General features: G+C 32.3%; 1 protein-coding gene across 1 annotated transcript in view; it reads left to right on the top strand.

Moving 5' to 3' along the window:
• The window catches only part of LOC122569104, a 76,875-nt gene that overhangs the window by 27,872 nt on the left and 29,502 nt on the right, over positions 1-19,501 (top strand). The window contains exons 2-3 of the mRNA XM_043729634.1: positions 12,755-12,834; positions 15,275-15,362. Of these exons, the coding sequence (XP_043585569.1) occupies positions 12,755-12,834; positions 15,275-15,362 (168 nt within the window). The remainder of the gene's footprint in view (positions 1-12,754; positions 12,835-15,274; positions 15,363-19,501) is intronic.

Genomic DNA, 19,501 nt, shown 5'->3' with positions numbered 1-19,501 from the left:
TTTCCATTGACCGGATGTAGCATAGTTACGCTGTCATTTGTTCTGGCTTCTATGAAATTTCTGAGACTGAATTTAATTTCCAGAAACTGAATACTCGCGTCAGGGGCGTGAAGAATATTTGAGAAAACTCAATTGATCGATGAATTATTAGAAGAAACGGTGCATATTTTATTTAATAGGATGCTAATCCTGTCGAAATTATTATCTTCACATTTTTCTTCAATTTCTCCATAAATTTTCTGAATACTTTGATACGTCCTGTGGGGGAAACGCGATTTCTATGGTATATATTGATCGAAGCAATTATTTGATTGATAGGTGTATAAACTGATTTTTTTCCCCTTTTGCGAGAAGGAAAAGGGAATTTTAATAATTGGAAACTATGTTGGAGTAAATGATAAAGGAATGATATTTGAAAACTGGATCTGTAGCTGTCACTTATTGAGTAAACTCACTTTGTAACTATTTTGTATGATTACATTTTCGGAACATTAATCTGAATTATTGGAAGAATATAAAATCCAAACTTTAATTTCATCATGCGATGACTTTAGAAAATAAATAATCGGGGCCGAGGGATATTGTAGAACGTATTTGTTGAAATTTATTAATTTCTTAATTTAAGTTTGATGGTAAGTATTCGAAAATAACTAAACGATATTGCAATGAAAATAACATAACGAAAGTAGTAACTTTTACTTGGCTTTTCACATAGTTTTCTCGGAAACGTTTTTATATGTAAGTACAGAAGATAAATAAAGAGATCTTCTTGCAAGATATATATTCTTATTGGTACTGTCTACTTTCTACGTAACTTGTAAAAGCAGTAAGTAAATATTACCGATATGTAAGAGAAATTTATATTAATCTTATATCTGAGATTTATCGCGCAAATTTGTATTAATCTTATATCTAAGCTTGTTTTATCGCTTTATAATGAATCGAGGAAAGCAGAAACTAAAAAAGAGACATAATTGGTGTAGCTGATAGAACGAAAAATGTGCACGTTATAAATAAAAATGAAACTTCCCTTTAAAAGGAAACATATTTTGTCAGAATCGAACAATTTATAATTCAGCAACTTCTAATACGTTTATTATTTGGCTAATACTAGCTTCATCCTGGTGGTTTAAGTGAAGGATTTAAGCAGTTTCAGGACCAATTTAACGGCTGTTCAAAACAGATTGATTTAAATAATTGCTTGTAATAAGCGACGAAGGTAGCAGAATTGGATGGAATTACGTCAAAGATCTTTTGTATCTGCACGTGCAAAAATAATTCCTTCTGGTAGTTAAAAAATTTGATAAATTTTTATGAACAAATCATTTTTACGTCCTATTTGTAAAATTTTATTTATATTTATAGACTTTCCTGTTAGAAAAAAATTCCAGATGAAAACATACTGTTAATTATTAATAAATCATTGAAATTTCATCTGATTACACCGAGTCTTTTCGAATCGGATAAACTTTTTCCATATTTTTGCACAATTGTGATTATTCAATATTCGTATCTAGACTAAAGGAAACATCACATTTTAACAGAATTTTGTTTGTTGCATCATTTGAATGTGTTGCGTTAAATAAAGAAAGAGCCACGGAAATATCGTATCGTCTATACTAAGTTCCGTAAAAATACGCATTTTGCACATACTCTCGGCACTTTCCAATGTGATGTATTCTTATTCTTACTATCTATATGCTCTTTGTATTCTTAACGCATAGCATACGTGCCTAGACATAATTTAGTCATTTTTACCCACTCGATATTGTTATGTTAAATTTAATGTTTTAACGGCCAGCGTAAAAGTGAAATAAGACAAGCCCGGAGATATGAAGCCATTATTCTTAAATATTATATTATATTAAATATCATCTTTTAATTTGTTTAGAGTATTTAAATAAGTAAAAAGTATGTTACATAGATAACATTTAAATATACGAGAGACACATACTTAAATTGAATGTTGTATATCGGTCTGTAATTGAGTTGCTACGTTTAGTTAATATATTAATATCGTTTATATCCCTGTATATTATATTTCTAGGTTTTTAAATATTTAAATGTTCTAATAGCAATTTCGATTAAATTTAACATACATGTTTTATGCACAAAATTACGCTTAAAAGTTATATAATAAAATTAATAAGGCGCCATATATTTTTACGGTTTGTAATTGAGTTACTAAATTTAGTTAATATATTAATATCGTTTATATCCCTGTATACTATATTTCTAGGCTTCTAAATATTTAAATGTTTCTAATAGCAATTTTGATTAAATTTAACATACACGTTTTATGCATAAAATTACGCTTAAAAGTTATATAATAAAATTAACAAGGCGCCATATATTTTCACGGTTTGTAATTGACTTGCTACGTTTAGTTAATATATTAATATATCCCTGTATACTATATTTCTAGGTTTCTAAATATTTAAACGTTTCTAATAGCAATTTTGATTAAATTTAACATACATGTTTTATGCACAAAATTACGCTTAAAAGTTATATAATAAAATTAACAAGGCAAAATAACAACAATCAACGCGCCATATATTTTCACGGTTTAGTTAATATATTATGTCCCTGTATACTATATTTCTAGGTTTTTAAATATTTAAACGTTTCTAATAGCAATTTTGATTAAATTTAACATACATGTTTTACGCATAAAATTACGCTTAAAATTAACGATATATATATAATATATTTTACGATAAAACCATTCGTTGCTGTAATAAATAATCCCTACCCTATGAAACTGAAATTAATTCGAGTAATAAAGAATGAAACCAAAACTGATTTTAAATTGGCTATATCAATTAAAGGCTAACAAAAGGAACAAGAATTCCCATTGATGCACTGTATGGCTCACTTTCTGTTTCGTTTTCTCTCTCACCGTCTTTCTTACCATTAGTAAGTACTACTACACAAGTATAATAACTTGTAAGCTTTTCTTACTTCACGTATTCATAAATTCTGCGTAGTCAATGTTAAATAGTTTCCTCAACTGTGTGCCACTTGTCCGGCCTAAAATGGTCATTTCTATGCTAACAAACGACAATACAGCTGAAAGTCATAAAAGAATTTTGTTTTTCACGTTGAATTCTCGCAGAGGATAAATCTGCGAAGTGACTTAGTAGAAAAGGAGATTGTCCGGACCGGATTAGGAAACGGCCTAGGAATTTCCGCGTGACAGCCAAGTAAAGCCAAGACCGAGAGAACAAGGAATGGAAACCAGTGTCTCTTCGAACTCTGATCGATGTCTATTTAATCGCAGATATGGTAGATCGATCGTTTGGACAAAGTGAAATCTGATAAATGCGTGGTCGCGTTCAGAAAATTTCCTGCCACGTGTTTTAACTGCATCGATCGATGACTTTCTTACGTATGTGGAAATAGGAATATCGTACAGTAGGGAATTATGATATTTAAAATAGGAATGTGTATCGTTGGAATAGAATATGCTGGAATGAAAAATGCAGTTCGACAGAAATATTGTTTAACTGGAAATTTTGGTGCAACGAGAATTTCGTTCAATAAGAAATTCAGTTGGAATAAATGTATCGTTAAAATAGACATTTAATCGAAATAAAAATGTTGTAGGAATTTATGTAAAATGTCATTTGGCAAGTAGAAAAATTACGTTCCAATAAAACTTTAACGACTCACTGATTTATTCATAGAAGAAAGAATGTTTCGCAATAATTTAAGAGAGAGAGAGAGGAAGGCAATTTCGGTAGCTTTTAACTAAACGCACAGGATATTTCAAGGATTTACGATCGACAAAACAAATGATATTTATTGTTTAAAACACAACGAAAGTAATTATAAATATCCGCTGCTTCGTAGTAAAAATTAATATTATAATGAATGCGAAAGAGAATCATTTCATTCGCAAAACAATTTAATTAACAATTACACGAATATCGTGGTATCAACATTGTAGATTCACATGTAATAAAACGCAGGTTCAAACAATCTCGAATAAAAATTTCTCAGATATTTGATAATCCACGTCGATTGTTTTGATGTATATTATGTTACTAAAATAATACATTAAAAGTCTAACCGAAAAGGAAAAGATATAGTAGTAATCGGGAGCCTCTTTTCATCCAAATGTGAAAGTATTACGGGATCAGAAACGAAAATCAGAGGTTTTTATAATACGTCACGTTAAAGATGGATTGCTTTGGAATCGTGGAATCACGAAAAGTAAAACAGTGTGACGCAGAAGCAAGAAAACTGTACTCTGCTCGCGTTTCCTGACATTGAAATGATTTATAGAAACAGTGAGGAAAGTCTCATGCATCGGCAAGCAGAAAAGTGAGCGTTCATTAGGTGTAGTGAAGGTGAACAAACCGTAGAAAAGTACAAAGTCACTTGCATTGTGCCGATCGACGTGGTTCGAGGCTAAAGGAAAAGAAAGACGAGAATTCGTTCGATTTCTAACGACCAGATAGTTTCTACGTAAATTATGTGCTTAATTTTCCTATAAATTGATCGCGAATTTATTTGTCTGTTTCGTTGTAAATACGGATTTGCGTGAAAACACGTGAGAAAGTCCCAGTGATCGTAATGGGAGAGTAACAATTTTGCAGATGTAGAAAATATTTTGTTCGGATGAAAGACACATTTTTCGTGTAATCAGCGTGAAAAATTCCGATCGTTCGTTTCGACATGCTGTTGCATACATTTTTGAGTTCAATTGAACTTCGCAGTTCGATATATCTTTCACATTTTGAACCAGAATGATGGAGCAAATTGTCAGAAACTAAACGTACGTAACATATATATAATTACATAAAACTGCACACCTTATGCAAATTAATTAACCTTCTAACAACTGTCAATATTGCTCTTAACTCTAATATTCCGTCACGCGTTCTTCTCAAACGTGATATTTTGTAATTCATTTATGCCAAGTAATCCTCAAATTTATATACGTATTCTTTGCCTTATTTTATTTTATTTATTATTTATTGCACGAACCATTTCTTTAAACTGTTCCATATCAACCGACTGAATTTATCGCAATTATTTTCGAATATTTTCGATAACATCTAATTTATCCTTCTTAGTAACAGTAACTGGTGCATACATTCGGCTTGATAATTTAAATCTTGGATACATGCTTTGGTGACTCCTTGTTTCATAAAGGTCAGACGGTTATAAATACTACAAATTTATGACAAATCACATATATTCAACAGTATGTACATTCACGTATATCAAAACGATTTATAATAGAAATATGGAAAATTTAATATTGGCCATCGTAAATGATCAAAATATTCGTGTAGTCGTCTTATACGAAATTTTTACGCGATATGAGATAGAAGTTGTCGAGAGACGTGGCATTTAAAGAAAGTTAAACACGTTCTTTATTATACTTGGACCATTCTTCGTTACGTAAATAATTCCCAAGGGAATTACAACCACCAAATTCCAATAAGTTCTATATCTGAAAACCGGTCATTTTTAATGCACGAATTAATAACAAATATATAAAGTTAGAATAGCGAAAATGGTCGTCGAGAAAGTGCACTGAACGATGATTGACGTAGGAACTATTTTTGTGTTTTATTTGCAAAGTCTTTAATGTTCTTCAACATTCCAGACTCTTCAAAGTTCTCGTTATCGCCAGTCTTATCGCGATTCAAACTCCTTCGTTTGCACTTACATCAATTGCACCCGGAACCTGTTCGCACTGAAAGGAAACTTTCCAACACCCAAGATCACATCGTTCCATGATGACCGAGAGAAAAGACAGATGCAAGTTGACCGAGTTTTTCCAAAAGAGCGGCCATTGTCCGTGACCCGCGGGGTTGATCAGACGAGGCAGATTGAAAGCGCAAGTCGAATGCAGCAGGAAGCGCGTTAATGCGATCGCTCGCATACCCTTTGGACGGATCTGCGGCCGTGTTTTCCCACGCACTTAAAAAATTTCCATACAAACAAACGACATGGTCGTTGGAAGCAAAATAACGAGTCTTTATTAAACAGGTTCTCTTTCTTCCAGCGACTTTCTTAACGCTTTCGAAAGCCGTGAAAGGAATTTCATGCCGCTTCTCCTCGATAACGTCCGATACATATATTCGGCTGTTCGGGAAGTTCGTAGAGAAATTTCAGAAAAATTTCAAGATGTGGTAGAATCTCGACTATCAGGACGTCGATCGGATAGAAAAATCGTTGACAGTCCCTTGCAGGGAATAGTGGGAAACGAAAATGAAAACTAAACGCGATTTGTATGAACATCGCATTTGTATGACAAACATTTTTGCCCCCCTTTAACGTTAATATTTGCAAAATACCTTAAACAATGTTGTATGTTCATCAAAAACGCTTCCACGAATACTTTTACTTCAAATTATCTGAAACTTCCTATCACGATTTCAATTAAATGATAAAAATCTAATTGATCACAGGTCTGTCGTAATACGATCGGTTGATTTTGAGAGGCTTGTGGAAATTAGATTTAAAATTGAAGTATTTCGTAGGACGAGATTTTAACGACAAGCAGTAATGTACGTTAACAGCAATTATTCGAAATTTCAACTGTATTCAAACTTTCAAATTTATATTCTTTTTTATAAAAGAGGAACGTTCGAAGTTAGTTTTATAGAACTGGATTGAAACAGTAAAAGTAGCACATGTTTATAGGATCAGAATTATTGTAGATTAAAATTCGACAAAGTTGTTTGGCGTGTTCAGTGGTTAAAATGTTAAAATACCTAAAATTAATACAATGAACGAACATTCATTAACACGTTGATTGCCACGCGATGTTTAATTTTCATAAAATATGTGTTACGTTGCGATAAAATTGGTTGAAAGCTATTGATCATCAGACAGGACGCTTTTCATTTCATTCGGTTGCTTGCGTGATTTCAAGTTTTGTATTCTAATTTATCTTACTCCGATCAACGTATAATTCCCTTAGCCAAAAGGATGAAGATCGATGGATATCGTTGGAACTTCCTGTTTGATTCTCGCGCGAGGAACAGGGTCGACCCACCCCCCTATACAGGAATTCTCCAACTTGCTGCTGTCTGATCTGGTTTCTATTTGGCCCCGGGGGAGCCGAGCAGGCCCACCTTTTCCTCTGTCCACCTACATATACGCGATATCATCGAAAGTCGAAATCGAAAGGCCAGTGTCTCCCAACCGATCATCATCGAAATGTGCTTGTGTTGTTCTGTAGTTAGACATACTTTCTAAGACAAGATCGACGAAGCAAACGTCTTTTCTTCATCAATGGACTGCGGTACTTTTTAAGATCACGGTGTTTGGAAAGGAGGTTGAATTGAAATCATTAGGTTCCGGTTGAAAGATCGTAGATCGTATATTGTATCAGGTGAATGGCGGGGATTAGTGAAACGTTCGAGTGGAATTGGTGGCATCTGGTTGTTAGGTAGGTTCAGGCGTTTTAGTAGGTTTAAGGGTCAATTGTAGGGGTGGTTCGGTGGTTAAGTGTCTCGGAATTGTTAGGATATTTACGTATTTATTGAAATATACGGAATGTAAAATATTTAGAACAGTTTAGTGATTGTAGGTGACATAAGTGGCAGAATTTTTCATTTGAAGACGCTATAGAACGCGTTACTGTGTCCCTCAAAGTTCAGAAATTTTATTTATTATTTCTTTCACTAAGCTTGATTTTTAAGAAACTACATTTGTAACATATTTTCTCTGGTCCTTTCAATTGAAAAGATGGTTTCGTATATAGACGTAGTTAATTGAGTTTCTAGTGTTATTAGTAATTCAAAACTAAGGAATGTTTTGATTTTACGCTATGTAATTGTATTGACAGTCTGGCTTGGCAAACAAATTGTGGCGGTATTAACAAAATAATTAATATTAAAGGAGATATTCTGGTTTTATGTGGAAAATTATTGCGGTTGGAATGAAAGGGAACGCATAAATGAAAATTCGTTCAGTGCATGAGTTAAATTGCTAAGTTTAAACGAGTTTTATTAAATGAATTTTAAATGATTGCTCACATACGTACGTAGTTATTTATTATAGTGAAGCTGAATTAACATACATACATATTTCGTACTAATTTATAATATCAATATAAAACGATATCGACTTGAACTTTTAATTCATTCATAACACTCTATGAAGCACCTCATATGGCAAAGGAATTTCATTTTAATAAAATTAATTGACATTTCAATCCCGTTATTCTTGTATTATCCTGAAGAAATAAGTAATAAAATAACTCATTTAAATCTGCGTCCTGATTTATTTAACCAATTACAAATTTACGACTCCGACATAGAATTTGAAATTTTGTACTATAATTTATCGATATATATCGTAAATATTGTATATAAAAATTTCAAAGCGATTTTGATACACGATATGTATTTATTACGAATATTATTTATTGTTATTATCATATTTAGTATGAATATCTGTACGAATGGCATCGTAAAGGAACGCAGGTGGTTAACAATTCAATCTTTAAAGTCTCAAATGAACGTGGACATCGGACAGAAGAGTCAAAATATCAACATCGCTCATTTTTACAGTCGTTGAAAAAGAACAAAAGGAACGCAGGCAAGCTGTTAAAAATCAGGAACGGCGAGGTACCTACCCGACACGATTTATAGTACGAAAGGTCAACGATTACTTCGTAATCGGCGTTTTTCTCTCGGAGGATCCTCGTTCCTCGCAACTCACGATCACCCACACACTCGGCTCGCTTTCGAAAAAATTCCGCTTAATTCAGTTGTTCTCAATTCTCCATTCTCTCTTTTGTTTTCTAATAACTCTCGTCCTTGCCATTCCTCTTACTAATTTTAAACAATGATAACTCTCGTTTCGTTTTCGCTCTTCTTTAGACAATAAAACAGTAACCGCTCCTAAAGAATACTAAATTTTCAACATTTTAACCGGCTTTTATCTGCCAACATTTACTTAATTTTACCCCGTGTCTTGTGATACATTTATTATCGATATAATTCTAAGATGCAGTGTGCCCTCACTGATTTTAGACTATTGGAATTTTTCTGTATGGAAGTTCGATAAACTTATATTTTCCAAGGCGAAACAGCTTTTCCTCAAATTCCTCTTAATTCCTCAAAAAATTCCAGAACGTAGGAATCCTGGAACATTAAATTTTGACGTTTATCAAGTTATTTAACATATTCGCTTATGTTATTAAAATATAGCAATTTCTTTCTACAAGTCGCATATCGTTTCTATCAGACAAACATCCTTAGTTTACTACAGATATGACTATCATTTTTTGAAAAGAATAATCAGAAGATGATTTTGCTATAGTTTGCGATTCTTATCATAACGTTTATATTGCCCAACAATTGGAATCTTTGGAATAAACAACCGTTTTCTAAAACTAACTAGAAGAAATACAAATATTTAATTAAGAAAATAGATTTAGACCGAAAATAAAAAGAAACCTTTATTTTCCAAAAAATCGCAAAAACATTGCGCAAGATCTACGTGAAGTAATAATGCTCATTTTAACCTCATTGCTTACTGCTTGCTGCTTTATTTTCCTCCTGAATTCCTTTTTAACTGTACAAAAATAAGTAATATCCATAATTATTACCACTAGGAATCTAGTGATTTCGTTTTGGATAATTATTTGCCACGTTTGAAATAATTTATATATGTTAATTCAATTTGTCAAAGTAAATTTATTAGAAATATTTCTCAATCCTCACAATCGTTAATTTCTTAGGCTCACGCCAATTTCATCAAAATTCATTAATCATAAATTTTACTGGCCTTACGTCACTCTACGTCTCTCGCCTATTTTCAAGCGTAGATCAGAGAAATCAGATTAAAAAAAAGCGGTTCTTTCCAAGTAAGAATTTCACCAAGGATAATCGTTAAAAGGCGCTTCATCTTCTTTCCCTCTTTTTTGGATCGCGCGCGTCTCGTCCACGCGATCCAAAACGATCGCCAAGCAGCGCAGACTTGCTGAAAGCTTCTCGACGCTTGTAGATATTTTCTATGAACACGAAGATTTTGAAATTTCATTTCAGCGGTTGTATCGATAAAATCTGAGATGGATTTGAAAATGTACGCAGAAACGCAGAGATGTTTAGCGCGAGTGTGCAGTTAGTTACAAAAGTACTGCAACTTATAGCAACGTATAGAAATCTTTTAAAACAACGTGGAATTTTGTTGGCATCGTCGCGTTTGTATTGGGAAAGTTTGAAAAAGATTGGAAATGTACATAGAAGCTGCGAGATATTCGGCGCAAGCATATACTTCGCAGGATTACAAAACTGTTGAAAACAAAAGGTCAGTTTATATTAACGAGCCTCGATATACAGCGACACCATTTTCGACATTTATTATTCATGCTGTATACTAATTTTCCATCTATATTTCGCTATATACTTTGCGGTAAAAATGTTGTAATTTTTATATATATCTCTGTTCAGATTGATCTCAAATTTTACCAGTATAATCTCGCAGTCGTGTTTCATTGCGACCAGTGCAAATGAAATTTGCAATGTTTTGTACACAGCACGCACAAAATATGTACATAAAATTCCTTCCATGAGAAGTGTTCAAATGTCGCAGTGAGCCAGCCACGATGAGTGTAAGAAGCTGGCGACACTTTTGCCGTTTCGATGATCTTACTGCGAAGGAAAAACGAGATGAGAGGGAAATCGTTGTTGTAAATAACGTTTTCGATGCGTAACTGGCAAGTCGAGATTGCGATAAAACGTTCATTGGAGCGGGGAAAAATTCTTCTACCCGATTCTCGAGCGAATCCGCTCGCTGCTCTTGATCTTTCATGGCCTTTCTCTCTCTTTCTCTCTTTCTGTCAATACCAATCTCCCTTTTTCTCTCGTTCTCGTTGTCTATCTTTTCTGTCTCTCTTCGGCGTTGCATTTCTCTCCTGCTCTCGCAGAGAAAGTATGCGCAGTTCAGCAGAGACATTCGTCCAAGTCGCATACCGATGATTTTAAAGATACCTGGCAGTATTTAGTACGAGAGAATCGTATTCCCCTGACTTGGACTTAAACTATGGTTGAAACTCTCTTTTGAGAGACAGACAGAGAGAGAGAGAGAGAGAATATGATCGTCTGCAATTTTACTTGATTTAATTAGGCACTTGGTTTAATTGATGACACACAGAAAGACCCATCATAACTGTGCTCTTTGTGATTGTTAATAACTAGACTGCGGATTTGTTTGTTATTTATGGACAAATTTGAGAATGGAGAAACCCACACGGTGCATATATATTATATGCGAAAGCATATAAAATATTCAAAGTACAGTGTTTATTATGATATTTATTGAGTGCAACAAGGGTTTCACGGTCCATTTATTTAAGTATGTTTATGAAAATATAAAAGTGTCTTTAATTAGACACTTGATTTAATTGATGGCACACAGAAAGACCTATCATAACTGTGCTCTTTGTGATTGTTAATAACTAGACTGCGGATTTGTTTGTTATTTATGGACAAATTTGAGAATGCAGAAACCCGCACGGTGCATATATATTATATGCGAAAGTATATAAAATATTCAAAGTACAGTGTTTATTATATTTATTATGTATTATTGGGATATCAATATGTATATATATATATACTGTAATAGAATATTGTGAATAATATATTTATATGAATATTAATATTAGACACAGTAGATAGGAAATTGATTTTTAAGAGCTGCTATAAATTTACGTCTTTACGACTGTCTTATGCAATTGAAGGAATATTATCAGTGAAAGTGTACAAGCCAGAAATTTCAATTGCCTTGCATAATAATCTAATACAGGTATAATAGAGTCCAGTAATAAAATACGTAAGCTTCTATAATAAACTTGAGAAGTCGTACTCTCTGATGTTTCATCTTTTTAATCATTCACCTTTGCTATTTGAAGATGAAAAATGTAACTCATGTATGTATGTATGTATAAATGTAAATGTATTTCATTATCACAACGTATCATTTTAATGTGCATAAATATATTTTATACAACATTTTAATATGCTGTTCGTAAATTAAATAACAACAAATAGATAAATAAATGATTAGTCTTACGAGACTCGTTAAAATTCTGTTTGCATCAAATCCTTCCAGCTTTTAAGATCGTAACCAATATGCGATCGGCGCTTAAATGTACCAATTATATTACTAATTTAATTTATCAAAAAATTACAAGCTCAACTTATAATAAAATTGTATTATAATTTAACAATAAATATATTAATGTTACAATTAGAATAAAATTATAATACATATGCATATAGAAAGTGTTTGCGTAATAGAGGCCTATAACCTGAAACGTACAACACCATTCACGTCTTATAACTCGTCGATTTATTAATAGGGTATTAAATGGATAATACTATGCAAAATTATGTATCGAACGAAGGCTGTTTTTCTAACTGATAGAAGAAAGGTTATCATCGCGATTAACTCAAGGTGTGATATTTAAAACCGGTAGGTATGTATGTACATCAACGGATATTGAACTATAATACTTTACTGCTGGGCTGTATAATAGAAACTATAAACGTGTAACTTGCTGATATCATAAACATATAGTAACTGCTATCTAATCATCAATTTATTTTAATATTTTACCATCAATACATTTTTACATTACAATTATTTACAGAACAATTATTCCTCTACTTCGACATAATGCGATTTGAAATGTTTCCGAAAATTCTTTTCTCTACGGTATGAATATTCATCCTCTGACTGAATTCGTTTTTTTTTCTTTTTTTTGCTTCAGGTGCAGCTTAGGTCTGCTATCCACTATAATCTTTGTGGCCTTGGCAGTCACAGCGACAGTCCACCATTTTGATATTTCAGGCAAGTAGAAATTTTTAATTAATTCCTTCGAAGTATCTGAATATATATAGACTACGCTTTAAGAACACACATTTCTTCGGCTGACCAAAACTATCGCTATAAATTGATAGCTTGCAAGGCGATTGCTTATAATAATATTAAACGAAGATCTGAAAAGTAATAAGAATTATAGTTACTAAATTAGCAAAATAAAATTCATATAAAATTAACGATTGCTATTAGAAATATTTAACAATTTCTTTCAAAATGTTGATGTAGAAAGAAATGAAAATCCTAATATTGGAAGGATTAATTTATTTTCTAAATAATATTTGTGATGTTTGAATAATATCGTTTAGAGCTTTTATTTCCAAAGCTCTGTTTGTCATCCAGGTTAAGCAGAAAGGATAAAACGAAAAGATAAAATTAAATGAAAATTCCTTTTAGACAAATTTATCAATATACTACCAAATGTATTGATAATCAATTATTGATTTTTACACTTAATTATCACTGATTCATTAACACTATCAAAATCAGTACGTCGTCTTTAATAATTTTCCTTATACATTTGTTATTCACAGTTTTAGTGTGCTCGACGTTATTTTCGTCGTCTGCTGGCCATTGCAAAAGTTCAAGGAATCAGAAAAATTAAAATATGCATCGAAAACTCGAAAATCGTGTTTTTTTTTTTAAATAGCCATGTATCTGTTGTGTAACGAAAAAGGCGCATGATCGTTGCTGTTACAATTTTGAGGAGAATTGTCGAAGACAATCGTGAGATTTCTCTCACGCCGCAGCAAAAATTGGTTGTTGTTGTTGTTGATCGCGATGATGTTCCATAGTTACATCACGAAATCGACTCGCGAATAATATCTCGTTAGTATTAAGGAACTCGTTAATGTAATCATTAATCATCTTTCATTCGCTGTACGCGTCGCGTCGCGTGGTAATTCCTCGAAGTTACACTGGCACGTGAAACTATTTAATCACTTGCCACAGAAAATTTTTATGAACATATTATGTACAAGTACATTAAAGGAATCGTTTTGAAATTTCATTACCACTGTAAGAAGACACGACTTGGCGTCATTATATCCATAATTGAAAATGTATATGGCAGGAAAGTTACCTTAAACTCTGAAAGATTATATAAGATATTTATTAAATAATTACCATTACTACAGATATGAATAGCGATCTTAAACGTAACGATTAGTACCAAAGATGGTGTCATTATAGTAACAGTAAATAATTGACTGTTTAAATTCTTCGATGCTTTTTACAAAGTGCTGCTATAACTATCTCATAATTTCCATAGACATTTCCAGATTCGTTTCACCAGTATAATCACAATAGTCGTGTTTCGTTACATATGATTCGTATATTTACAAATGTTTCGTATAAATTATTCATAAAATTTTAGATAAGTGAATATATGTAATATTTGTAATATTGTTAATCTGTGAAATATCGTGTAAATGCAATTAATCAATAAATGATAGATTTTACATTTACTAAAGTCGCGTAGTTATTTCTTGAATTGGTAACTTTTCTTCAAATATGCGTAAGTTTTGAAATATTTTCATATCAAGAAAAAGAGAAAAGAAATGTAACAAATTGAGAAACTCAGGCGCTAGAATCTATTGCAAATTTCTTATATATTTTGTATATCAATTTTGAATGTTTATTTAATTTATCATCCGTTTACTTTATTGTATAACGTTTTTTAATACTTTTCTATATTACTTTTGCCCTCGTGAGTTTGCGACGTAAACTGTCATATCTAGAGGCTTAAGTTTTATGCGATAAGTATAAGTAATTAATAATGATTAATTGCGTTAGTTTTATTGACACGAAGATATCAAATTATATATGTAATAATAAAGAAAAAAAATAACTTTTTATAACAAAATATTTCTTTGCTTGTAAGATAGTAAAATATGATTAATTATAATTGACAATTTCTTAATCTGCTAAGAAAGATAGAAGATAACAACTATTGTGAATATGACGCTAATAACGATGAAATAAAATAATAAGCATAAAAGATAGTATATAAAAGATATAGTGACTGAAATTATTCTATAAATAAACCGCAATGATTTCTTATGCAAAACTATTCAAATGTATGGAATACATTTCTTTGCCATGACTTGGACTCTGAAAAATTTGAATGTAAATGTTTACTGTATATATACGTGCATTCATACACACATACATGCACGTATAGACAATATATCATAGGATATTAATATTTTTCTCCATATTAAGCATTGTTATTTACTAATAATAATTTGTGGAATAACTATACTCTGTAGAATGTGTAAAGGTTTATTATATATCATACAAATAATATTTTACATAAATAATATTGCATATACTATATATTTTTATACACCATGATATTCCTACAATTCTTCGTTGTAAATTTCTAAGAAAAATTATGCTCTATTCACAGATTATGTTTATGGAGTTGATCATGATTTGCAAGCAAGAGCACGCGCAGGAATCGAGGCAGAAAGGTTCACTTACCAAACGAACGCTAGGTAAGTTTGTCTATCTCTGTACTGTTCGATACGTTACGTCGATTTATAGTATAAACATAATATAGTATAAACTAGTATAAACAAGGGTTAACCCTTAGAGTTATGGACGGCGCGTGGCCAGCGCTGACGATCGCTGTGGACTGAATACTTTTTCGCTATACTGAACTCTGTTGATTGACTATTCAAAGCGCAAATCGTAACAAGTTATAGTAATTCTTTTGCGCGAGATTAAATGATTCAAGAGCGTTATTTTTTAGTATTAATTATTTGTTATAAACATTGAAATTTACGATAAACTAGAATTTGGGTAGTAAACTAGAAAACAATAAACTAGAAAACTAAATTTAGTAAATATAACACAAATTGATCATTCAGTTGTGCGTGAAAAATTTCAAAACAATCATCGATACATAATCCGACATCGCATTTTCTGTCGTTCCTTCTCTTATTTTTCACACAAACAACACATTTTCTTCTTGATAATTGTGTTGTGCCGGCACGATTAGGGCATTTCAGTGGAAAATGCCTATCGATTAAACGAAACGGTAAATCCTCAGACTTTCTCTTTCCTCCTCCTGCCATGCTTCTGCCTTGAGAATATTTTCGTAAAATGTCTCTTATCAACGCTAAATGAAATTCACTAAATCTTTGTTTCGAAGCAGTAGATTTTTGATATAAAATATATAAATTATATATAGTTAAATCTAACAAGTGGAAAAATAATTTTTTCTACCACTTTATAGTTTTCCTTATGGCCCTTTCCAAGATACGGCTGAAGCAGCGTCATCGTAACATCTCCAGAGATTCCAATGGCTGTGTTACTTCTACTAATGTTTGCCCTCTTTTTGTCCAGTATAAATTACAAAGTCCAATACATAATTAGTTTTACAATCACTAAGGAGAAATAATTTAATGCCGAACCTACTTCTCTTGCATGGTATAAACTGTTTAAAATAACATCTGCCCTTGTATAGCAAAAGACTTTCGTCGACGCATAGATTTTCATAACGTGCAAATGACTGCGAATAGGAAATCTTTAATTTATCGATTACTGGTCGTATTTTTGCTAAAGGATCGTCACTTACTGTATCATTATCGTTAAAGTGCAACATTTGTAATAATACCATGTATCGATCTCGTGCTATTATTTTGCGGAAAATATTGCTTTTCAACAGTTCGTCCGCAGACCAATATTTTCTCAAAGACAGTTTCAATTCCACCAAATGTCCAAATTGGACAAATTGTGAATGCAAAGTATTAAATAAAAAAAAAGAAAAGACAATTTCTTCGAACGCGGCATTAACATTGAAATGCATTTATATTTATCTCACACAAACGTAATAGTATTACTTCTGCGTAGGTGCTCGGAAAAATTGACAAACGCATATATGCGTCCTTAGTTCACAGCGATGGCTTTCGCCAGACGCATATATGCGTCCATAGCACTCTAAGGGTTAAAATTCACTCTTCTTAGTTGTGTTACTTCTTTTTAACAGATCGACGATATCTATCATGCTTTACTTCAACTTAAGCAGAAAACATCATTATAAATAAATACTTCTAAGTGTATGGAATTCCTTTCACAAATATTCGACCTCAGCGACCAAAGAATTTCTATGTTGGAGTTACTCACAGTTTGCCATAGTTGGATCCCATAGGTCCAGACAGGTTCTAGTATGGCTTTATATAGCATTATTTTGCTCTGCGTGCTTAAGTTGGAGCGACGGCCAACGAGCCGGTAGAATTTTTTGAGTTTAGCCTTGAGTTGCTTCGATTTGTCTATGATGTGTTGTTTCCATGTCAATCTCCTGTCCAGGGTCATGCCCAGATATCTGACCGAATGCTTGTTAGGAATTGTAATATTGTTGATGGTCAGCTGAGGGCAGGTTTGTTTTCGCAGCGTGAAGGTTACATGTGTGGATTTGTTTTCGTTAATTTTGAAGCCCCATTTGTGGAACCACTTTTCCATAGAGTCAAGACCTCGCTGCTGAGTGTAGGATGCGAGCCTACAATATGAACGTAAAAATATTCTATGGTAGCCGTTCAAATACTTTTATGAGCCAATGTGCAACTCTTGCAAAATCGTTCCGGATTTTTATGTATTTAACAGCTACCCCGATAAATTTTATGGCAAACACGAGCCAGTTATACTTCATTATATGCTTCATTATAATGTACGCATTACGCGTATTACGTGCAAAATACAGGTCATACGTATAATACAGATTTCATAAATTCTTTGAAACTCGTGTAAAAACGCAAGTCTCTTTGTTGGAAAGTTAATTACTGACAAGTGCTTTATTACGATTAAGCCTATAGCGTAATTTAACCCGTCAAGATACAACAGAATGAAAGTTGCTACTTCGTTCGTGGCGTAATGCGGTAACGTAGATTATTCAGGGCGTTAACTAGTTAATGTCATCGTTGTATGCGTCCTTAGTCCACAGTGATGGCTTTCGCCAGACGCATATATGCGTCCATAGCACTCTAAGGGTTAATATTTATTAATAGTACGCTGTTATATTAATTTCTGGTTAACGATCTTCCTTAAACTGTTTTAATAGTTGATGCACATATCTGAATTTTCTTCAATGTCGAGTAACAAGTATACACATACATATACTGTGTATTTAATAGAGGTTTCCGTTTTATATGCCATTATAATAATTAAAATCACGTCGTCTATTGCAGTTTGCATTTCCATGATATTTTATAAATATATTCTATAAAATTGTGAAATTTTCGAAATGCGATTAATATAAAAAATATTGGACATTTTTAAACGTATGTACAATAGAATATTCATGTACGATGTTTTTCAAGATATTTAACCGAGTTATAGCAAACACTAGCGTCAAATGTAACGTGCCATTAAAAAGTAATTAATCACAGTCAATTGAAATGGTCTATCAAATAATAAGCGTCGAAGAATATCGATTCGTCACTTTCTCGTCATTAATTGTGTAGCAGGACGCGCGTTGCCTTTCATTCGAAGCATCAGGACAGTTTCGATAGATTCAATGCAATTACCTAATTCATTAATGTTTCAGTGAATTTTCTATGCCAGAAATATCGAAGGTCCCTTGCTTCATCGAGTTTACAATGAAACTCGTCACAGCTGAGTTAGTGCAATTTCTCGGCTAAAAACATTTGTTTGTATGCGTTACTATGCATCGTAAAGCATCAATTATTCTCTTTATTTTTCATTTATTGAAAAGTATATAGAAAATGTTACAAATAACGAAATAATATAAATATTATGTGTTGTTCCATGTTGATTGCTTTTATCCATTAACTTTCGCTCATTGTAGTTTCTCTAGAAATTTGTTCGTCTTTTAAGTAATATACAAGAAATGTATTGATACATCTTCAAATATATTTCTAAGGAAAAAATAATTTTAATACGCGTCGTCCGGATAACAACTTGTCAATTTCAGATTTTATAAAACTGACTGACCGATTTTGTTCAACTCGTAATTTTGATATAGAACTTCCTCAATTATGTTGAATCCAACTTGTTGGACTTTATTTCTGATTGAGTGAGAGAATTCTCGTACACTGACTCGAATACGAATCGATTTGATACAATTGTCGACGCTGTTCTCTCAAAAACAAGTATCATAAATCTGGTGTAGGTAAACAATTGTCTCCGATAGATTTTGGAAAAAGGAAAATTTTCTGTCCATCATTATTAGACCGTAGATGTTCATGCATTTTGAGTAAAAGATTGAAATATTCAGAAAACACAAGAATTAATGTGCAAGAATATACAAAATATCCAAGGTAAAGCGTTCGTTATAAAATTTAGTATCTGAAACATACTACAATTTCCATTAAAAATATAATCTGCTACATAATCAATATAATCTTAGATTGGTAATCGTAATTAGCTACTGTCCTTTTCGAACAATGTTTCAATAGATGATCAATTTTTCATTTTTCCTAATGAATTTCTTCAAAAGTAGGCCACTTCTGGTCATAAACGACCTTGTTCTTTAACAAACACTTCGTTAGTTATGTTGTAACCATCGACTATTTACGTACAGACCACTGACGGTTACGTTTATGTCATCTCAAGGCAAGTTCGAGCCGTCACATTGTAAAGTCAATAATAATAGTCAAATAATATTTACTGCAAA

The sequence above is a fragment of the Bombus pyrosoma genome, linkage group LG7 (genome assembly GCF_014825855.1).
Source record: "Bombus pyrosoma isolate SC7728 linkage group LG7, ASM1482585v1, whole genome shotgun sequence".
Classification (NCBI taxonomy): Eukaryota; Metazoa; Arthropoda; class Insecta; order Hymenoptera; family Apidae; genus Bombus; species Bombus pyrosoma.
Note: the sequence above shows the minus strand (reverse complement) of the source record. Positions and strands in the feature narration are given on the sequence as shown.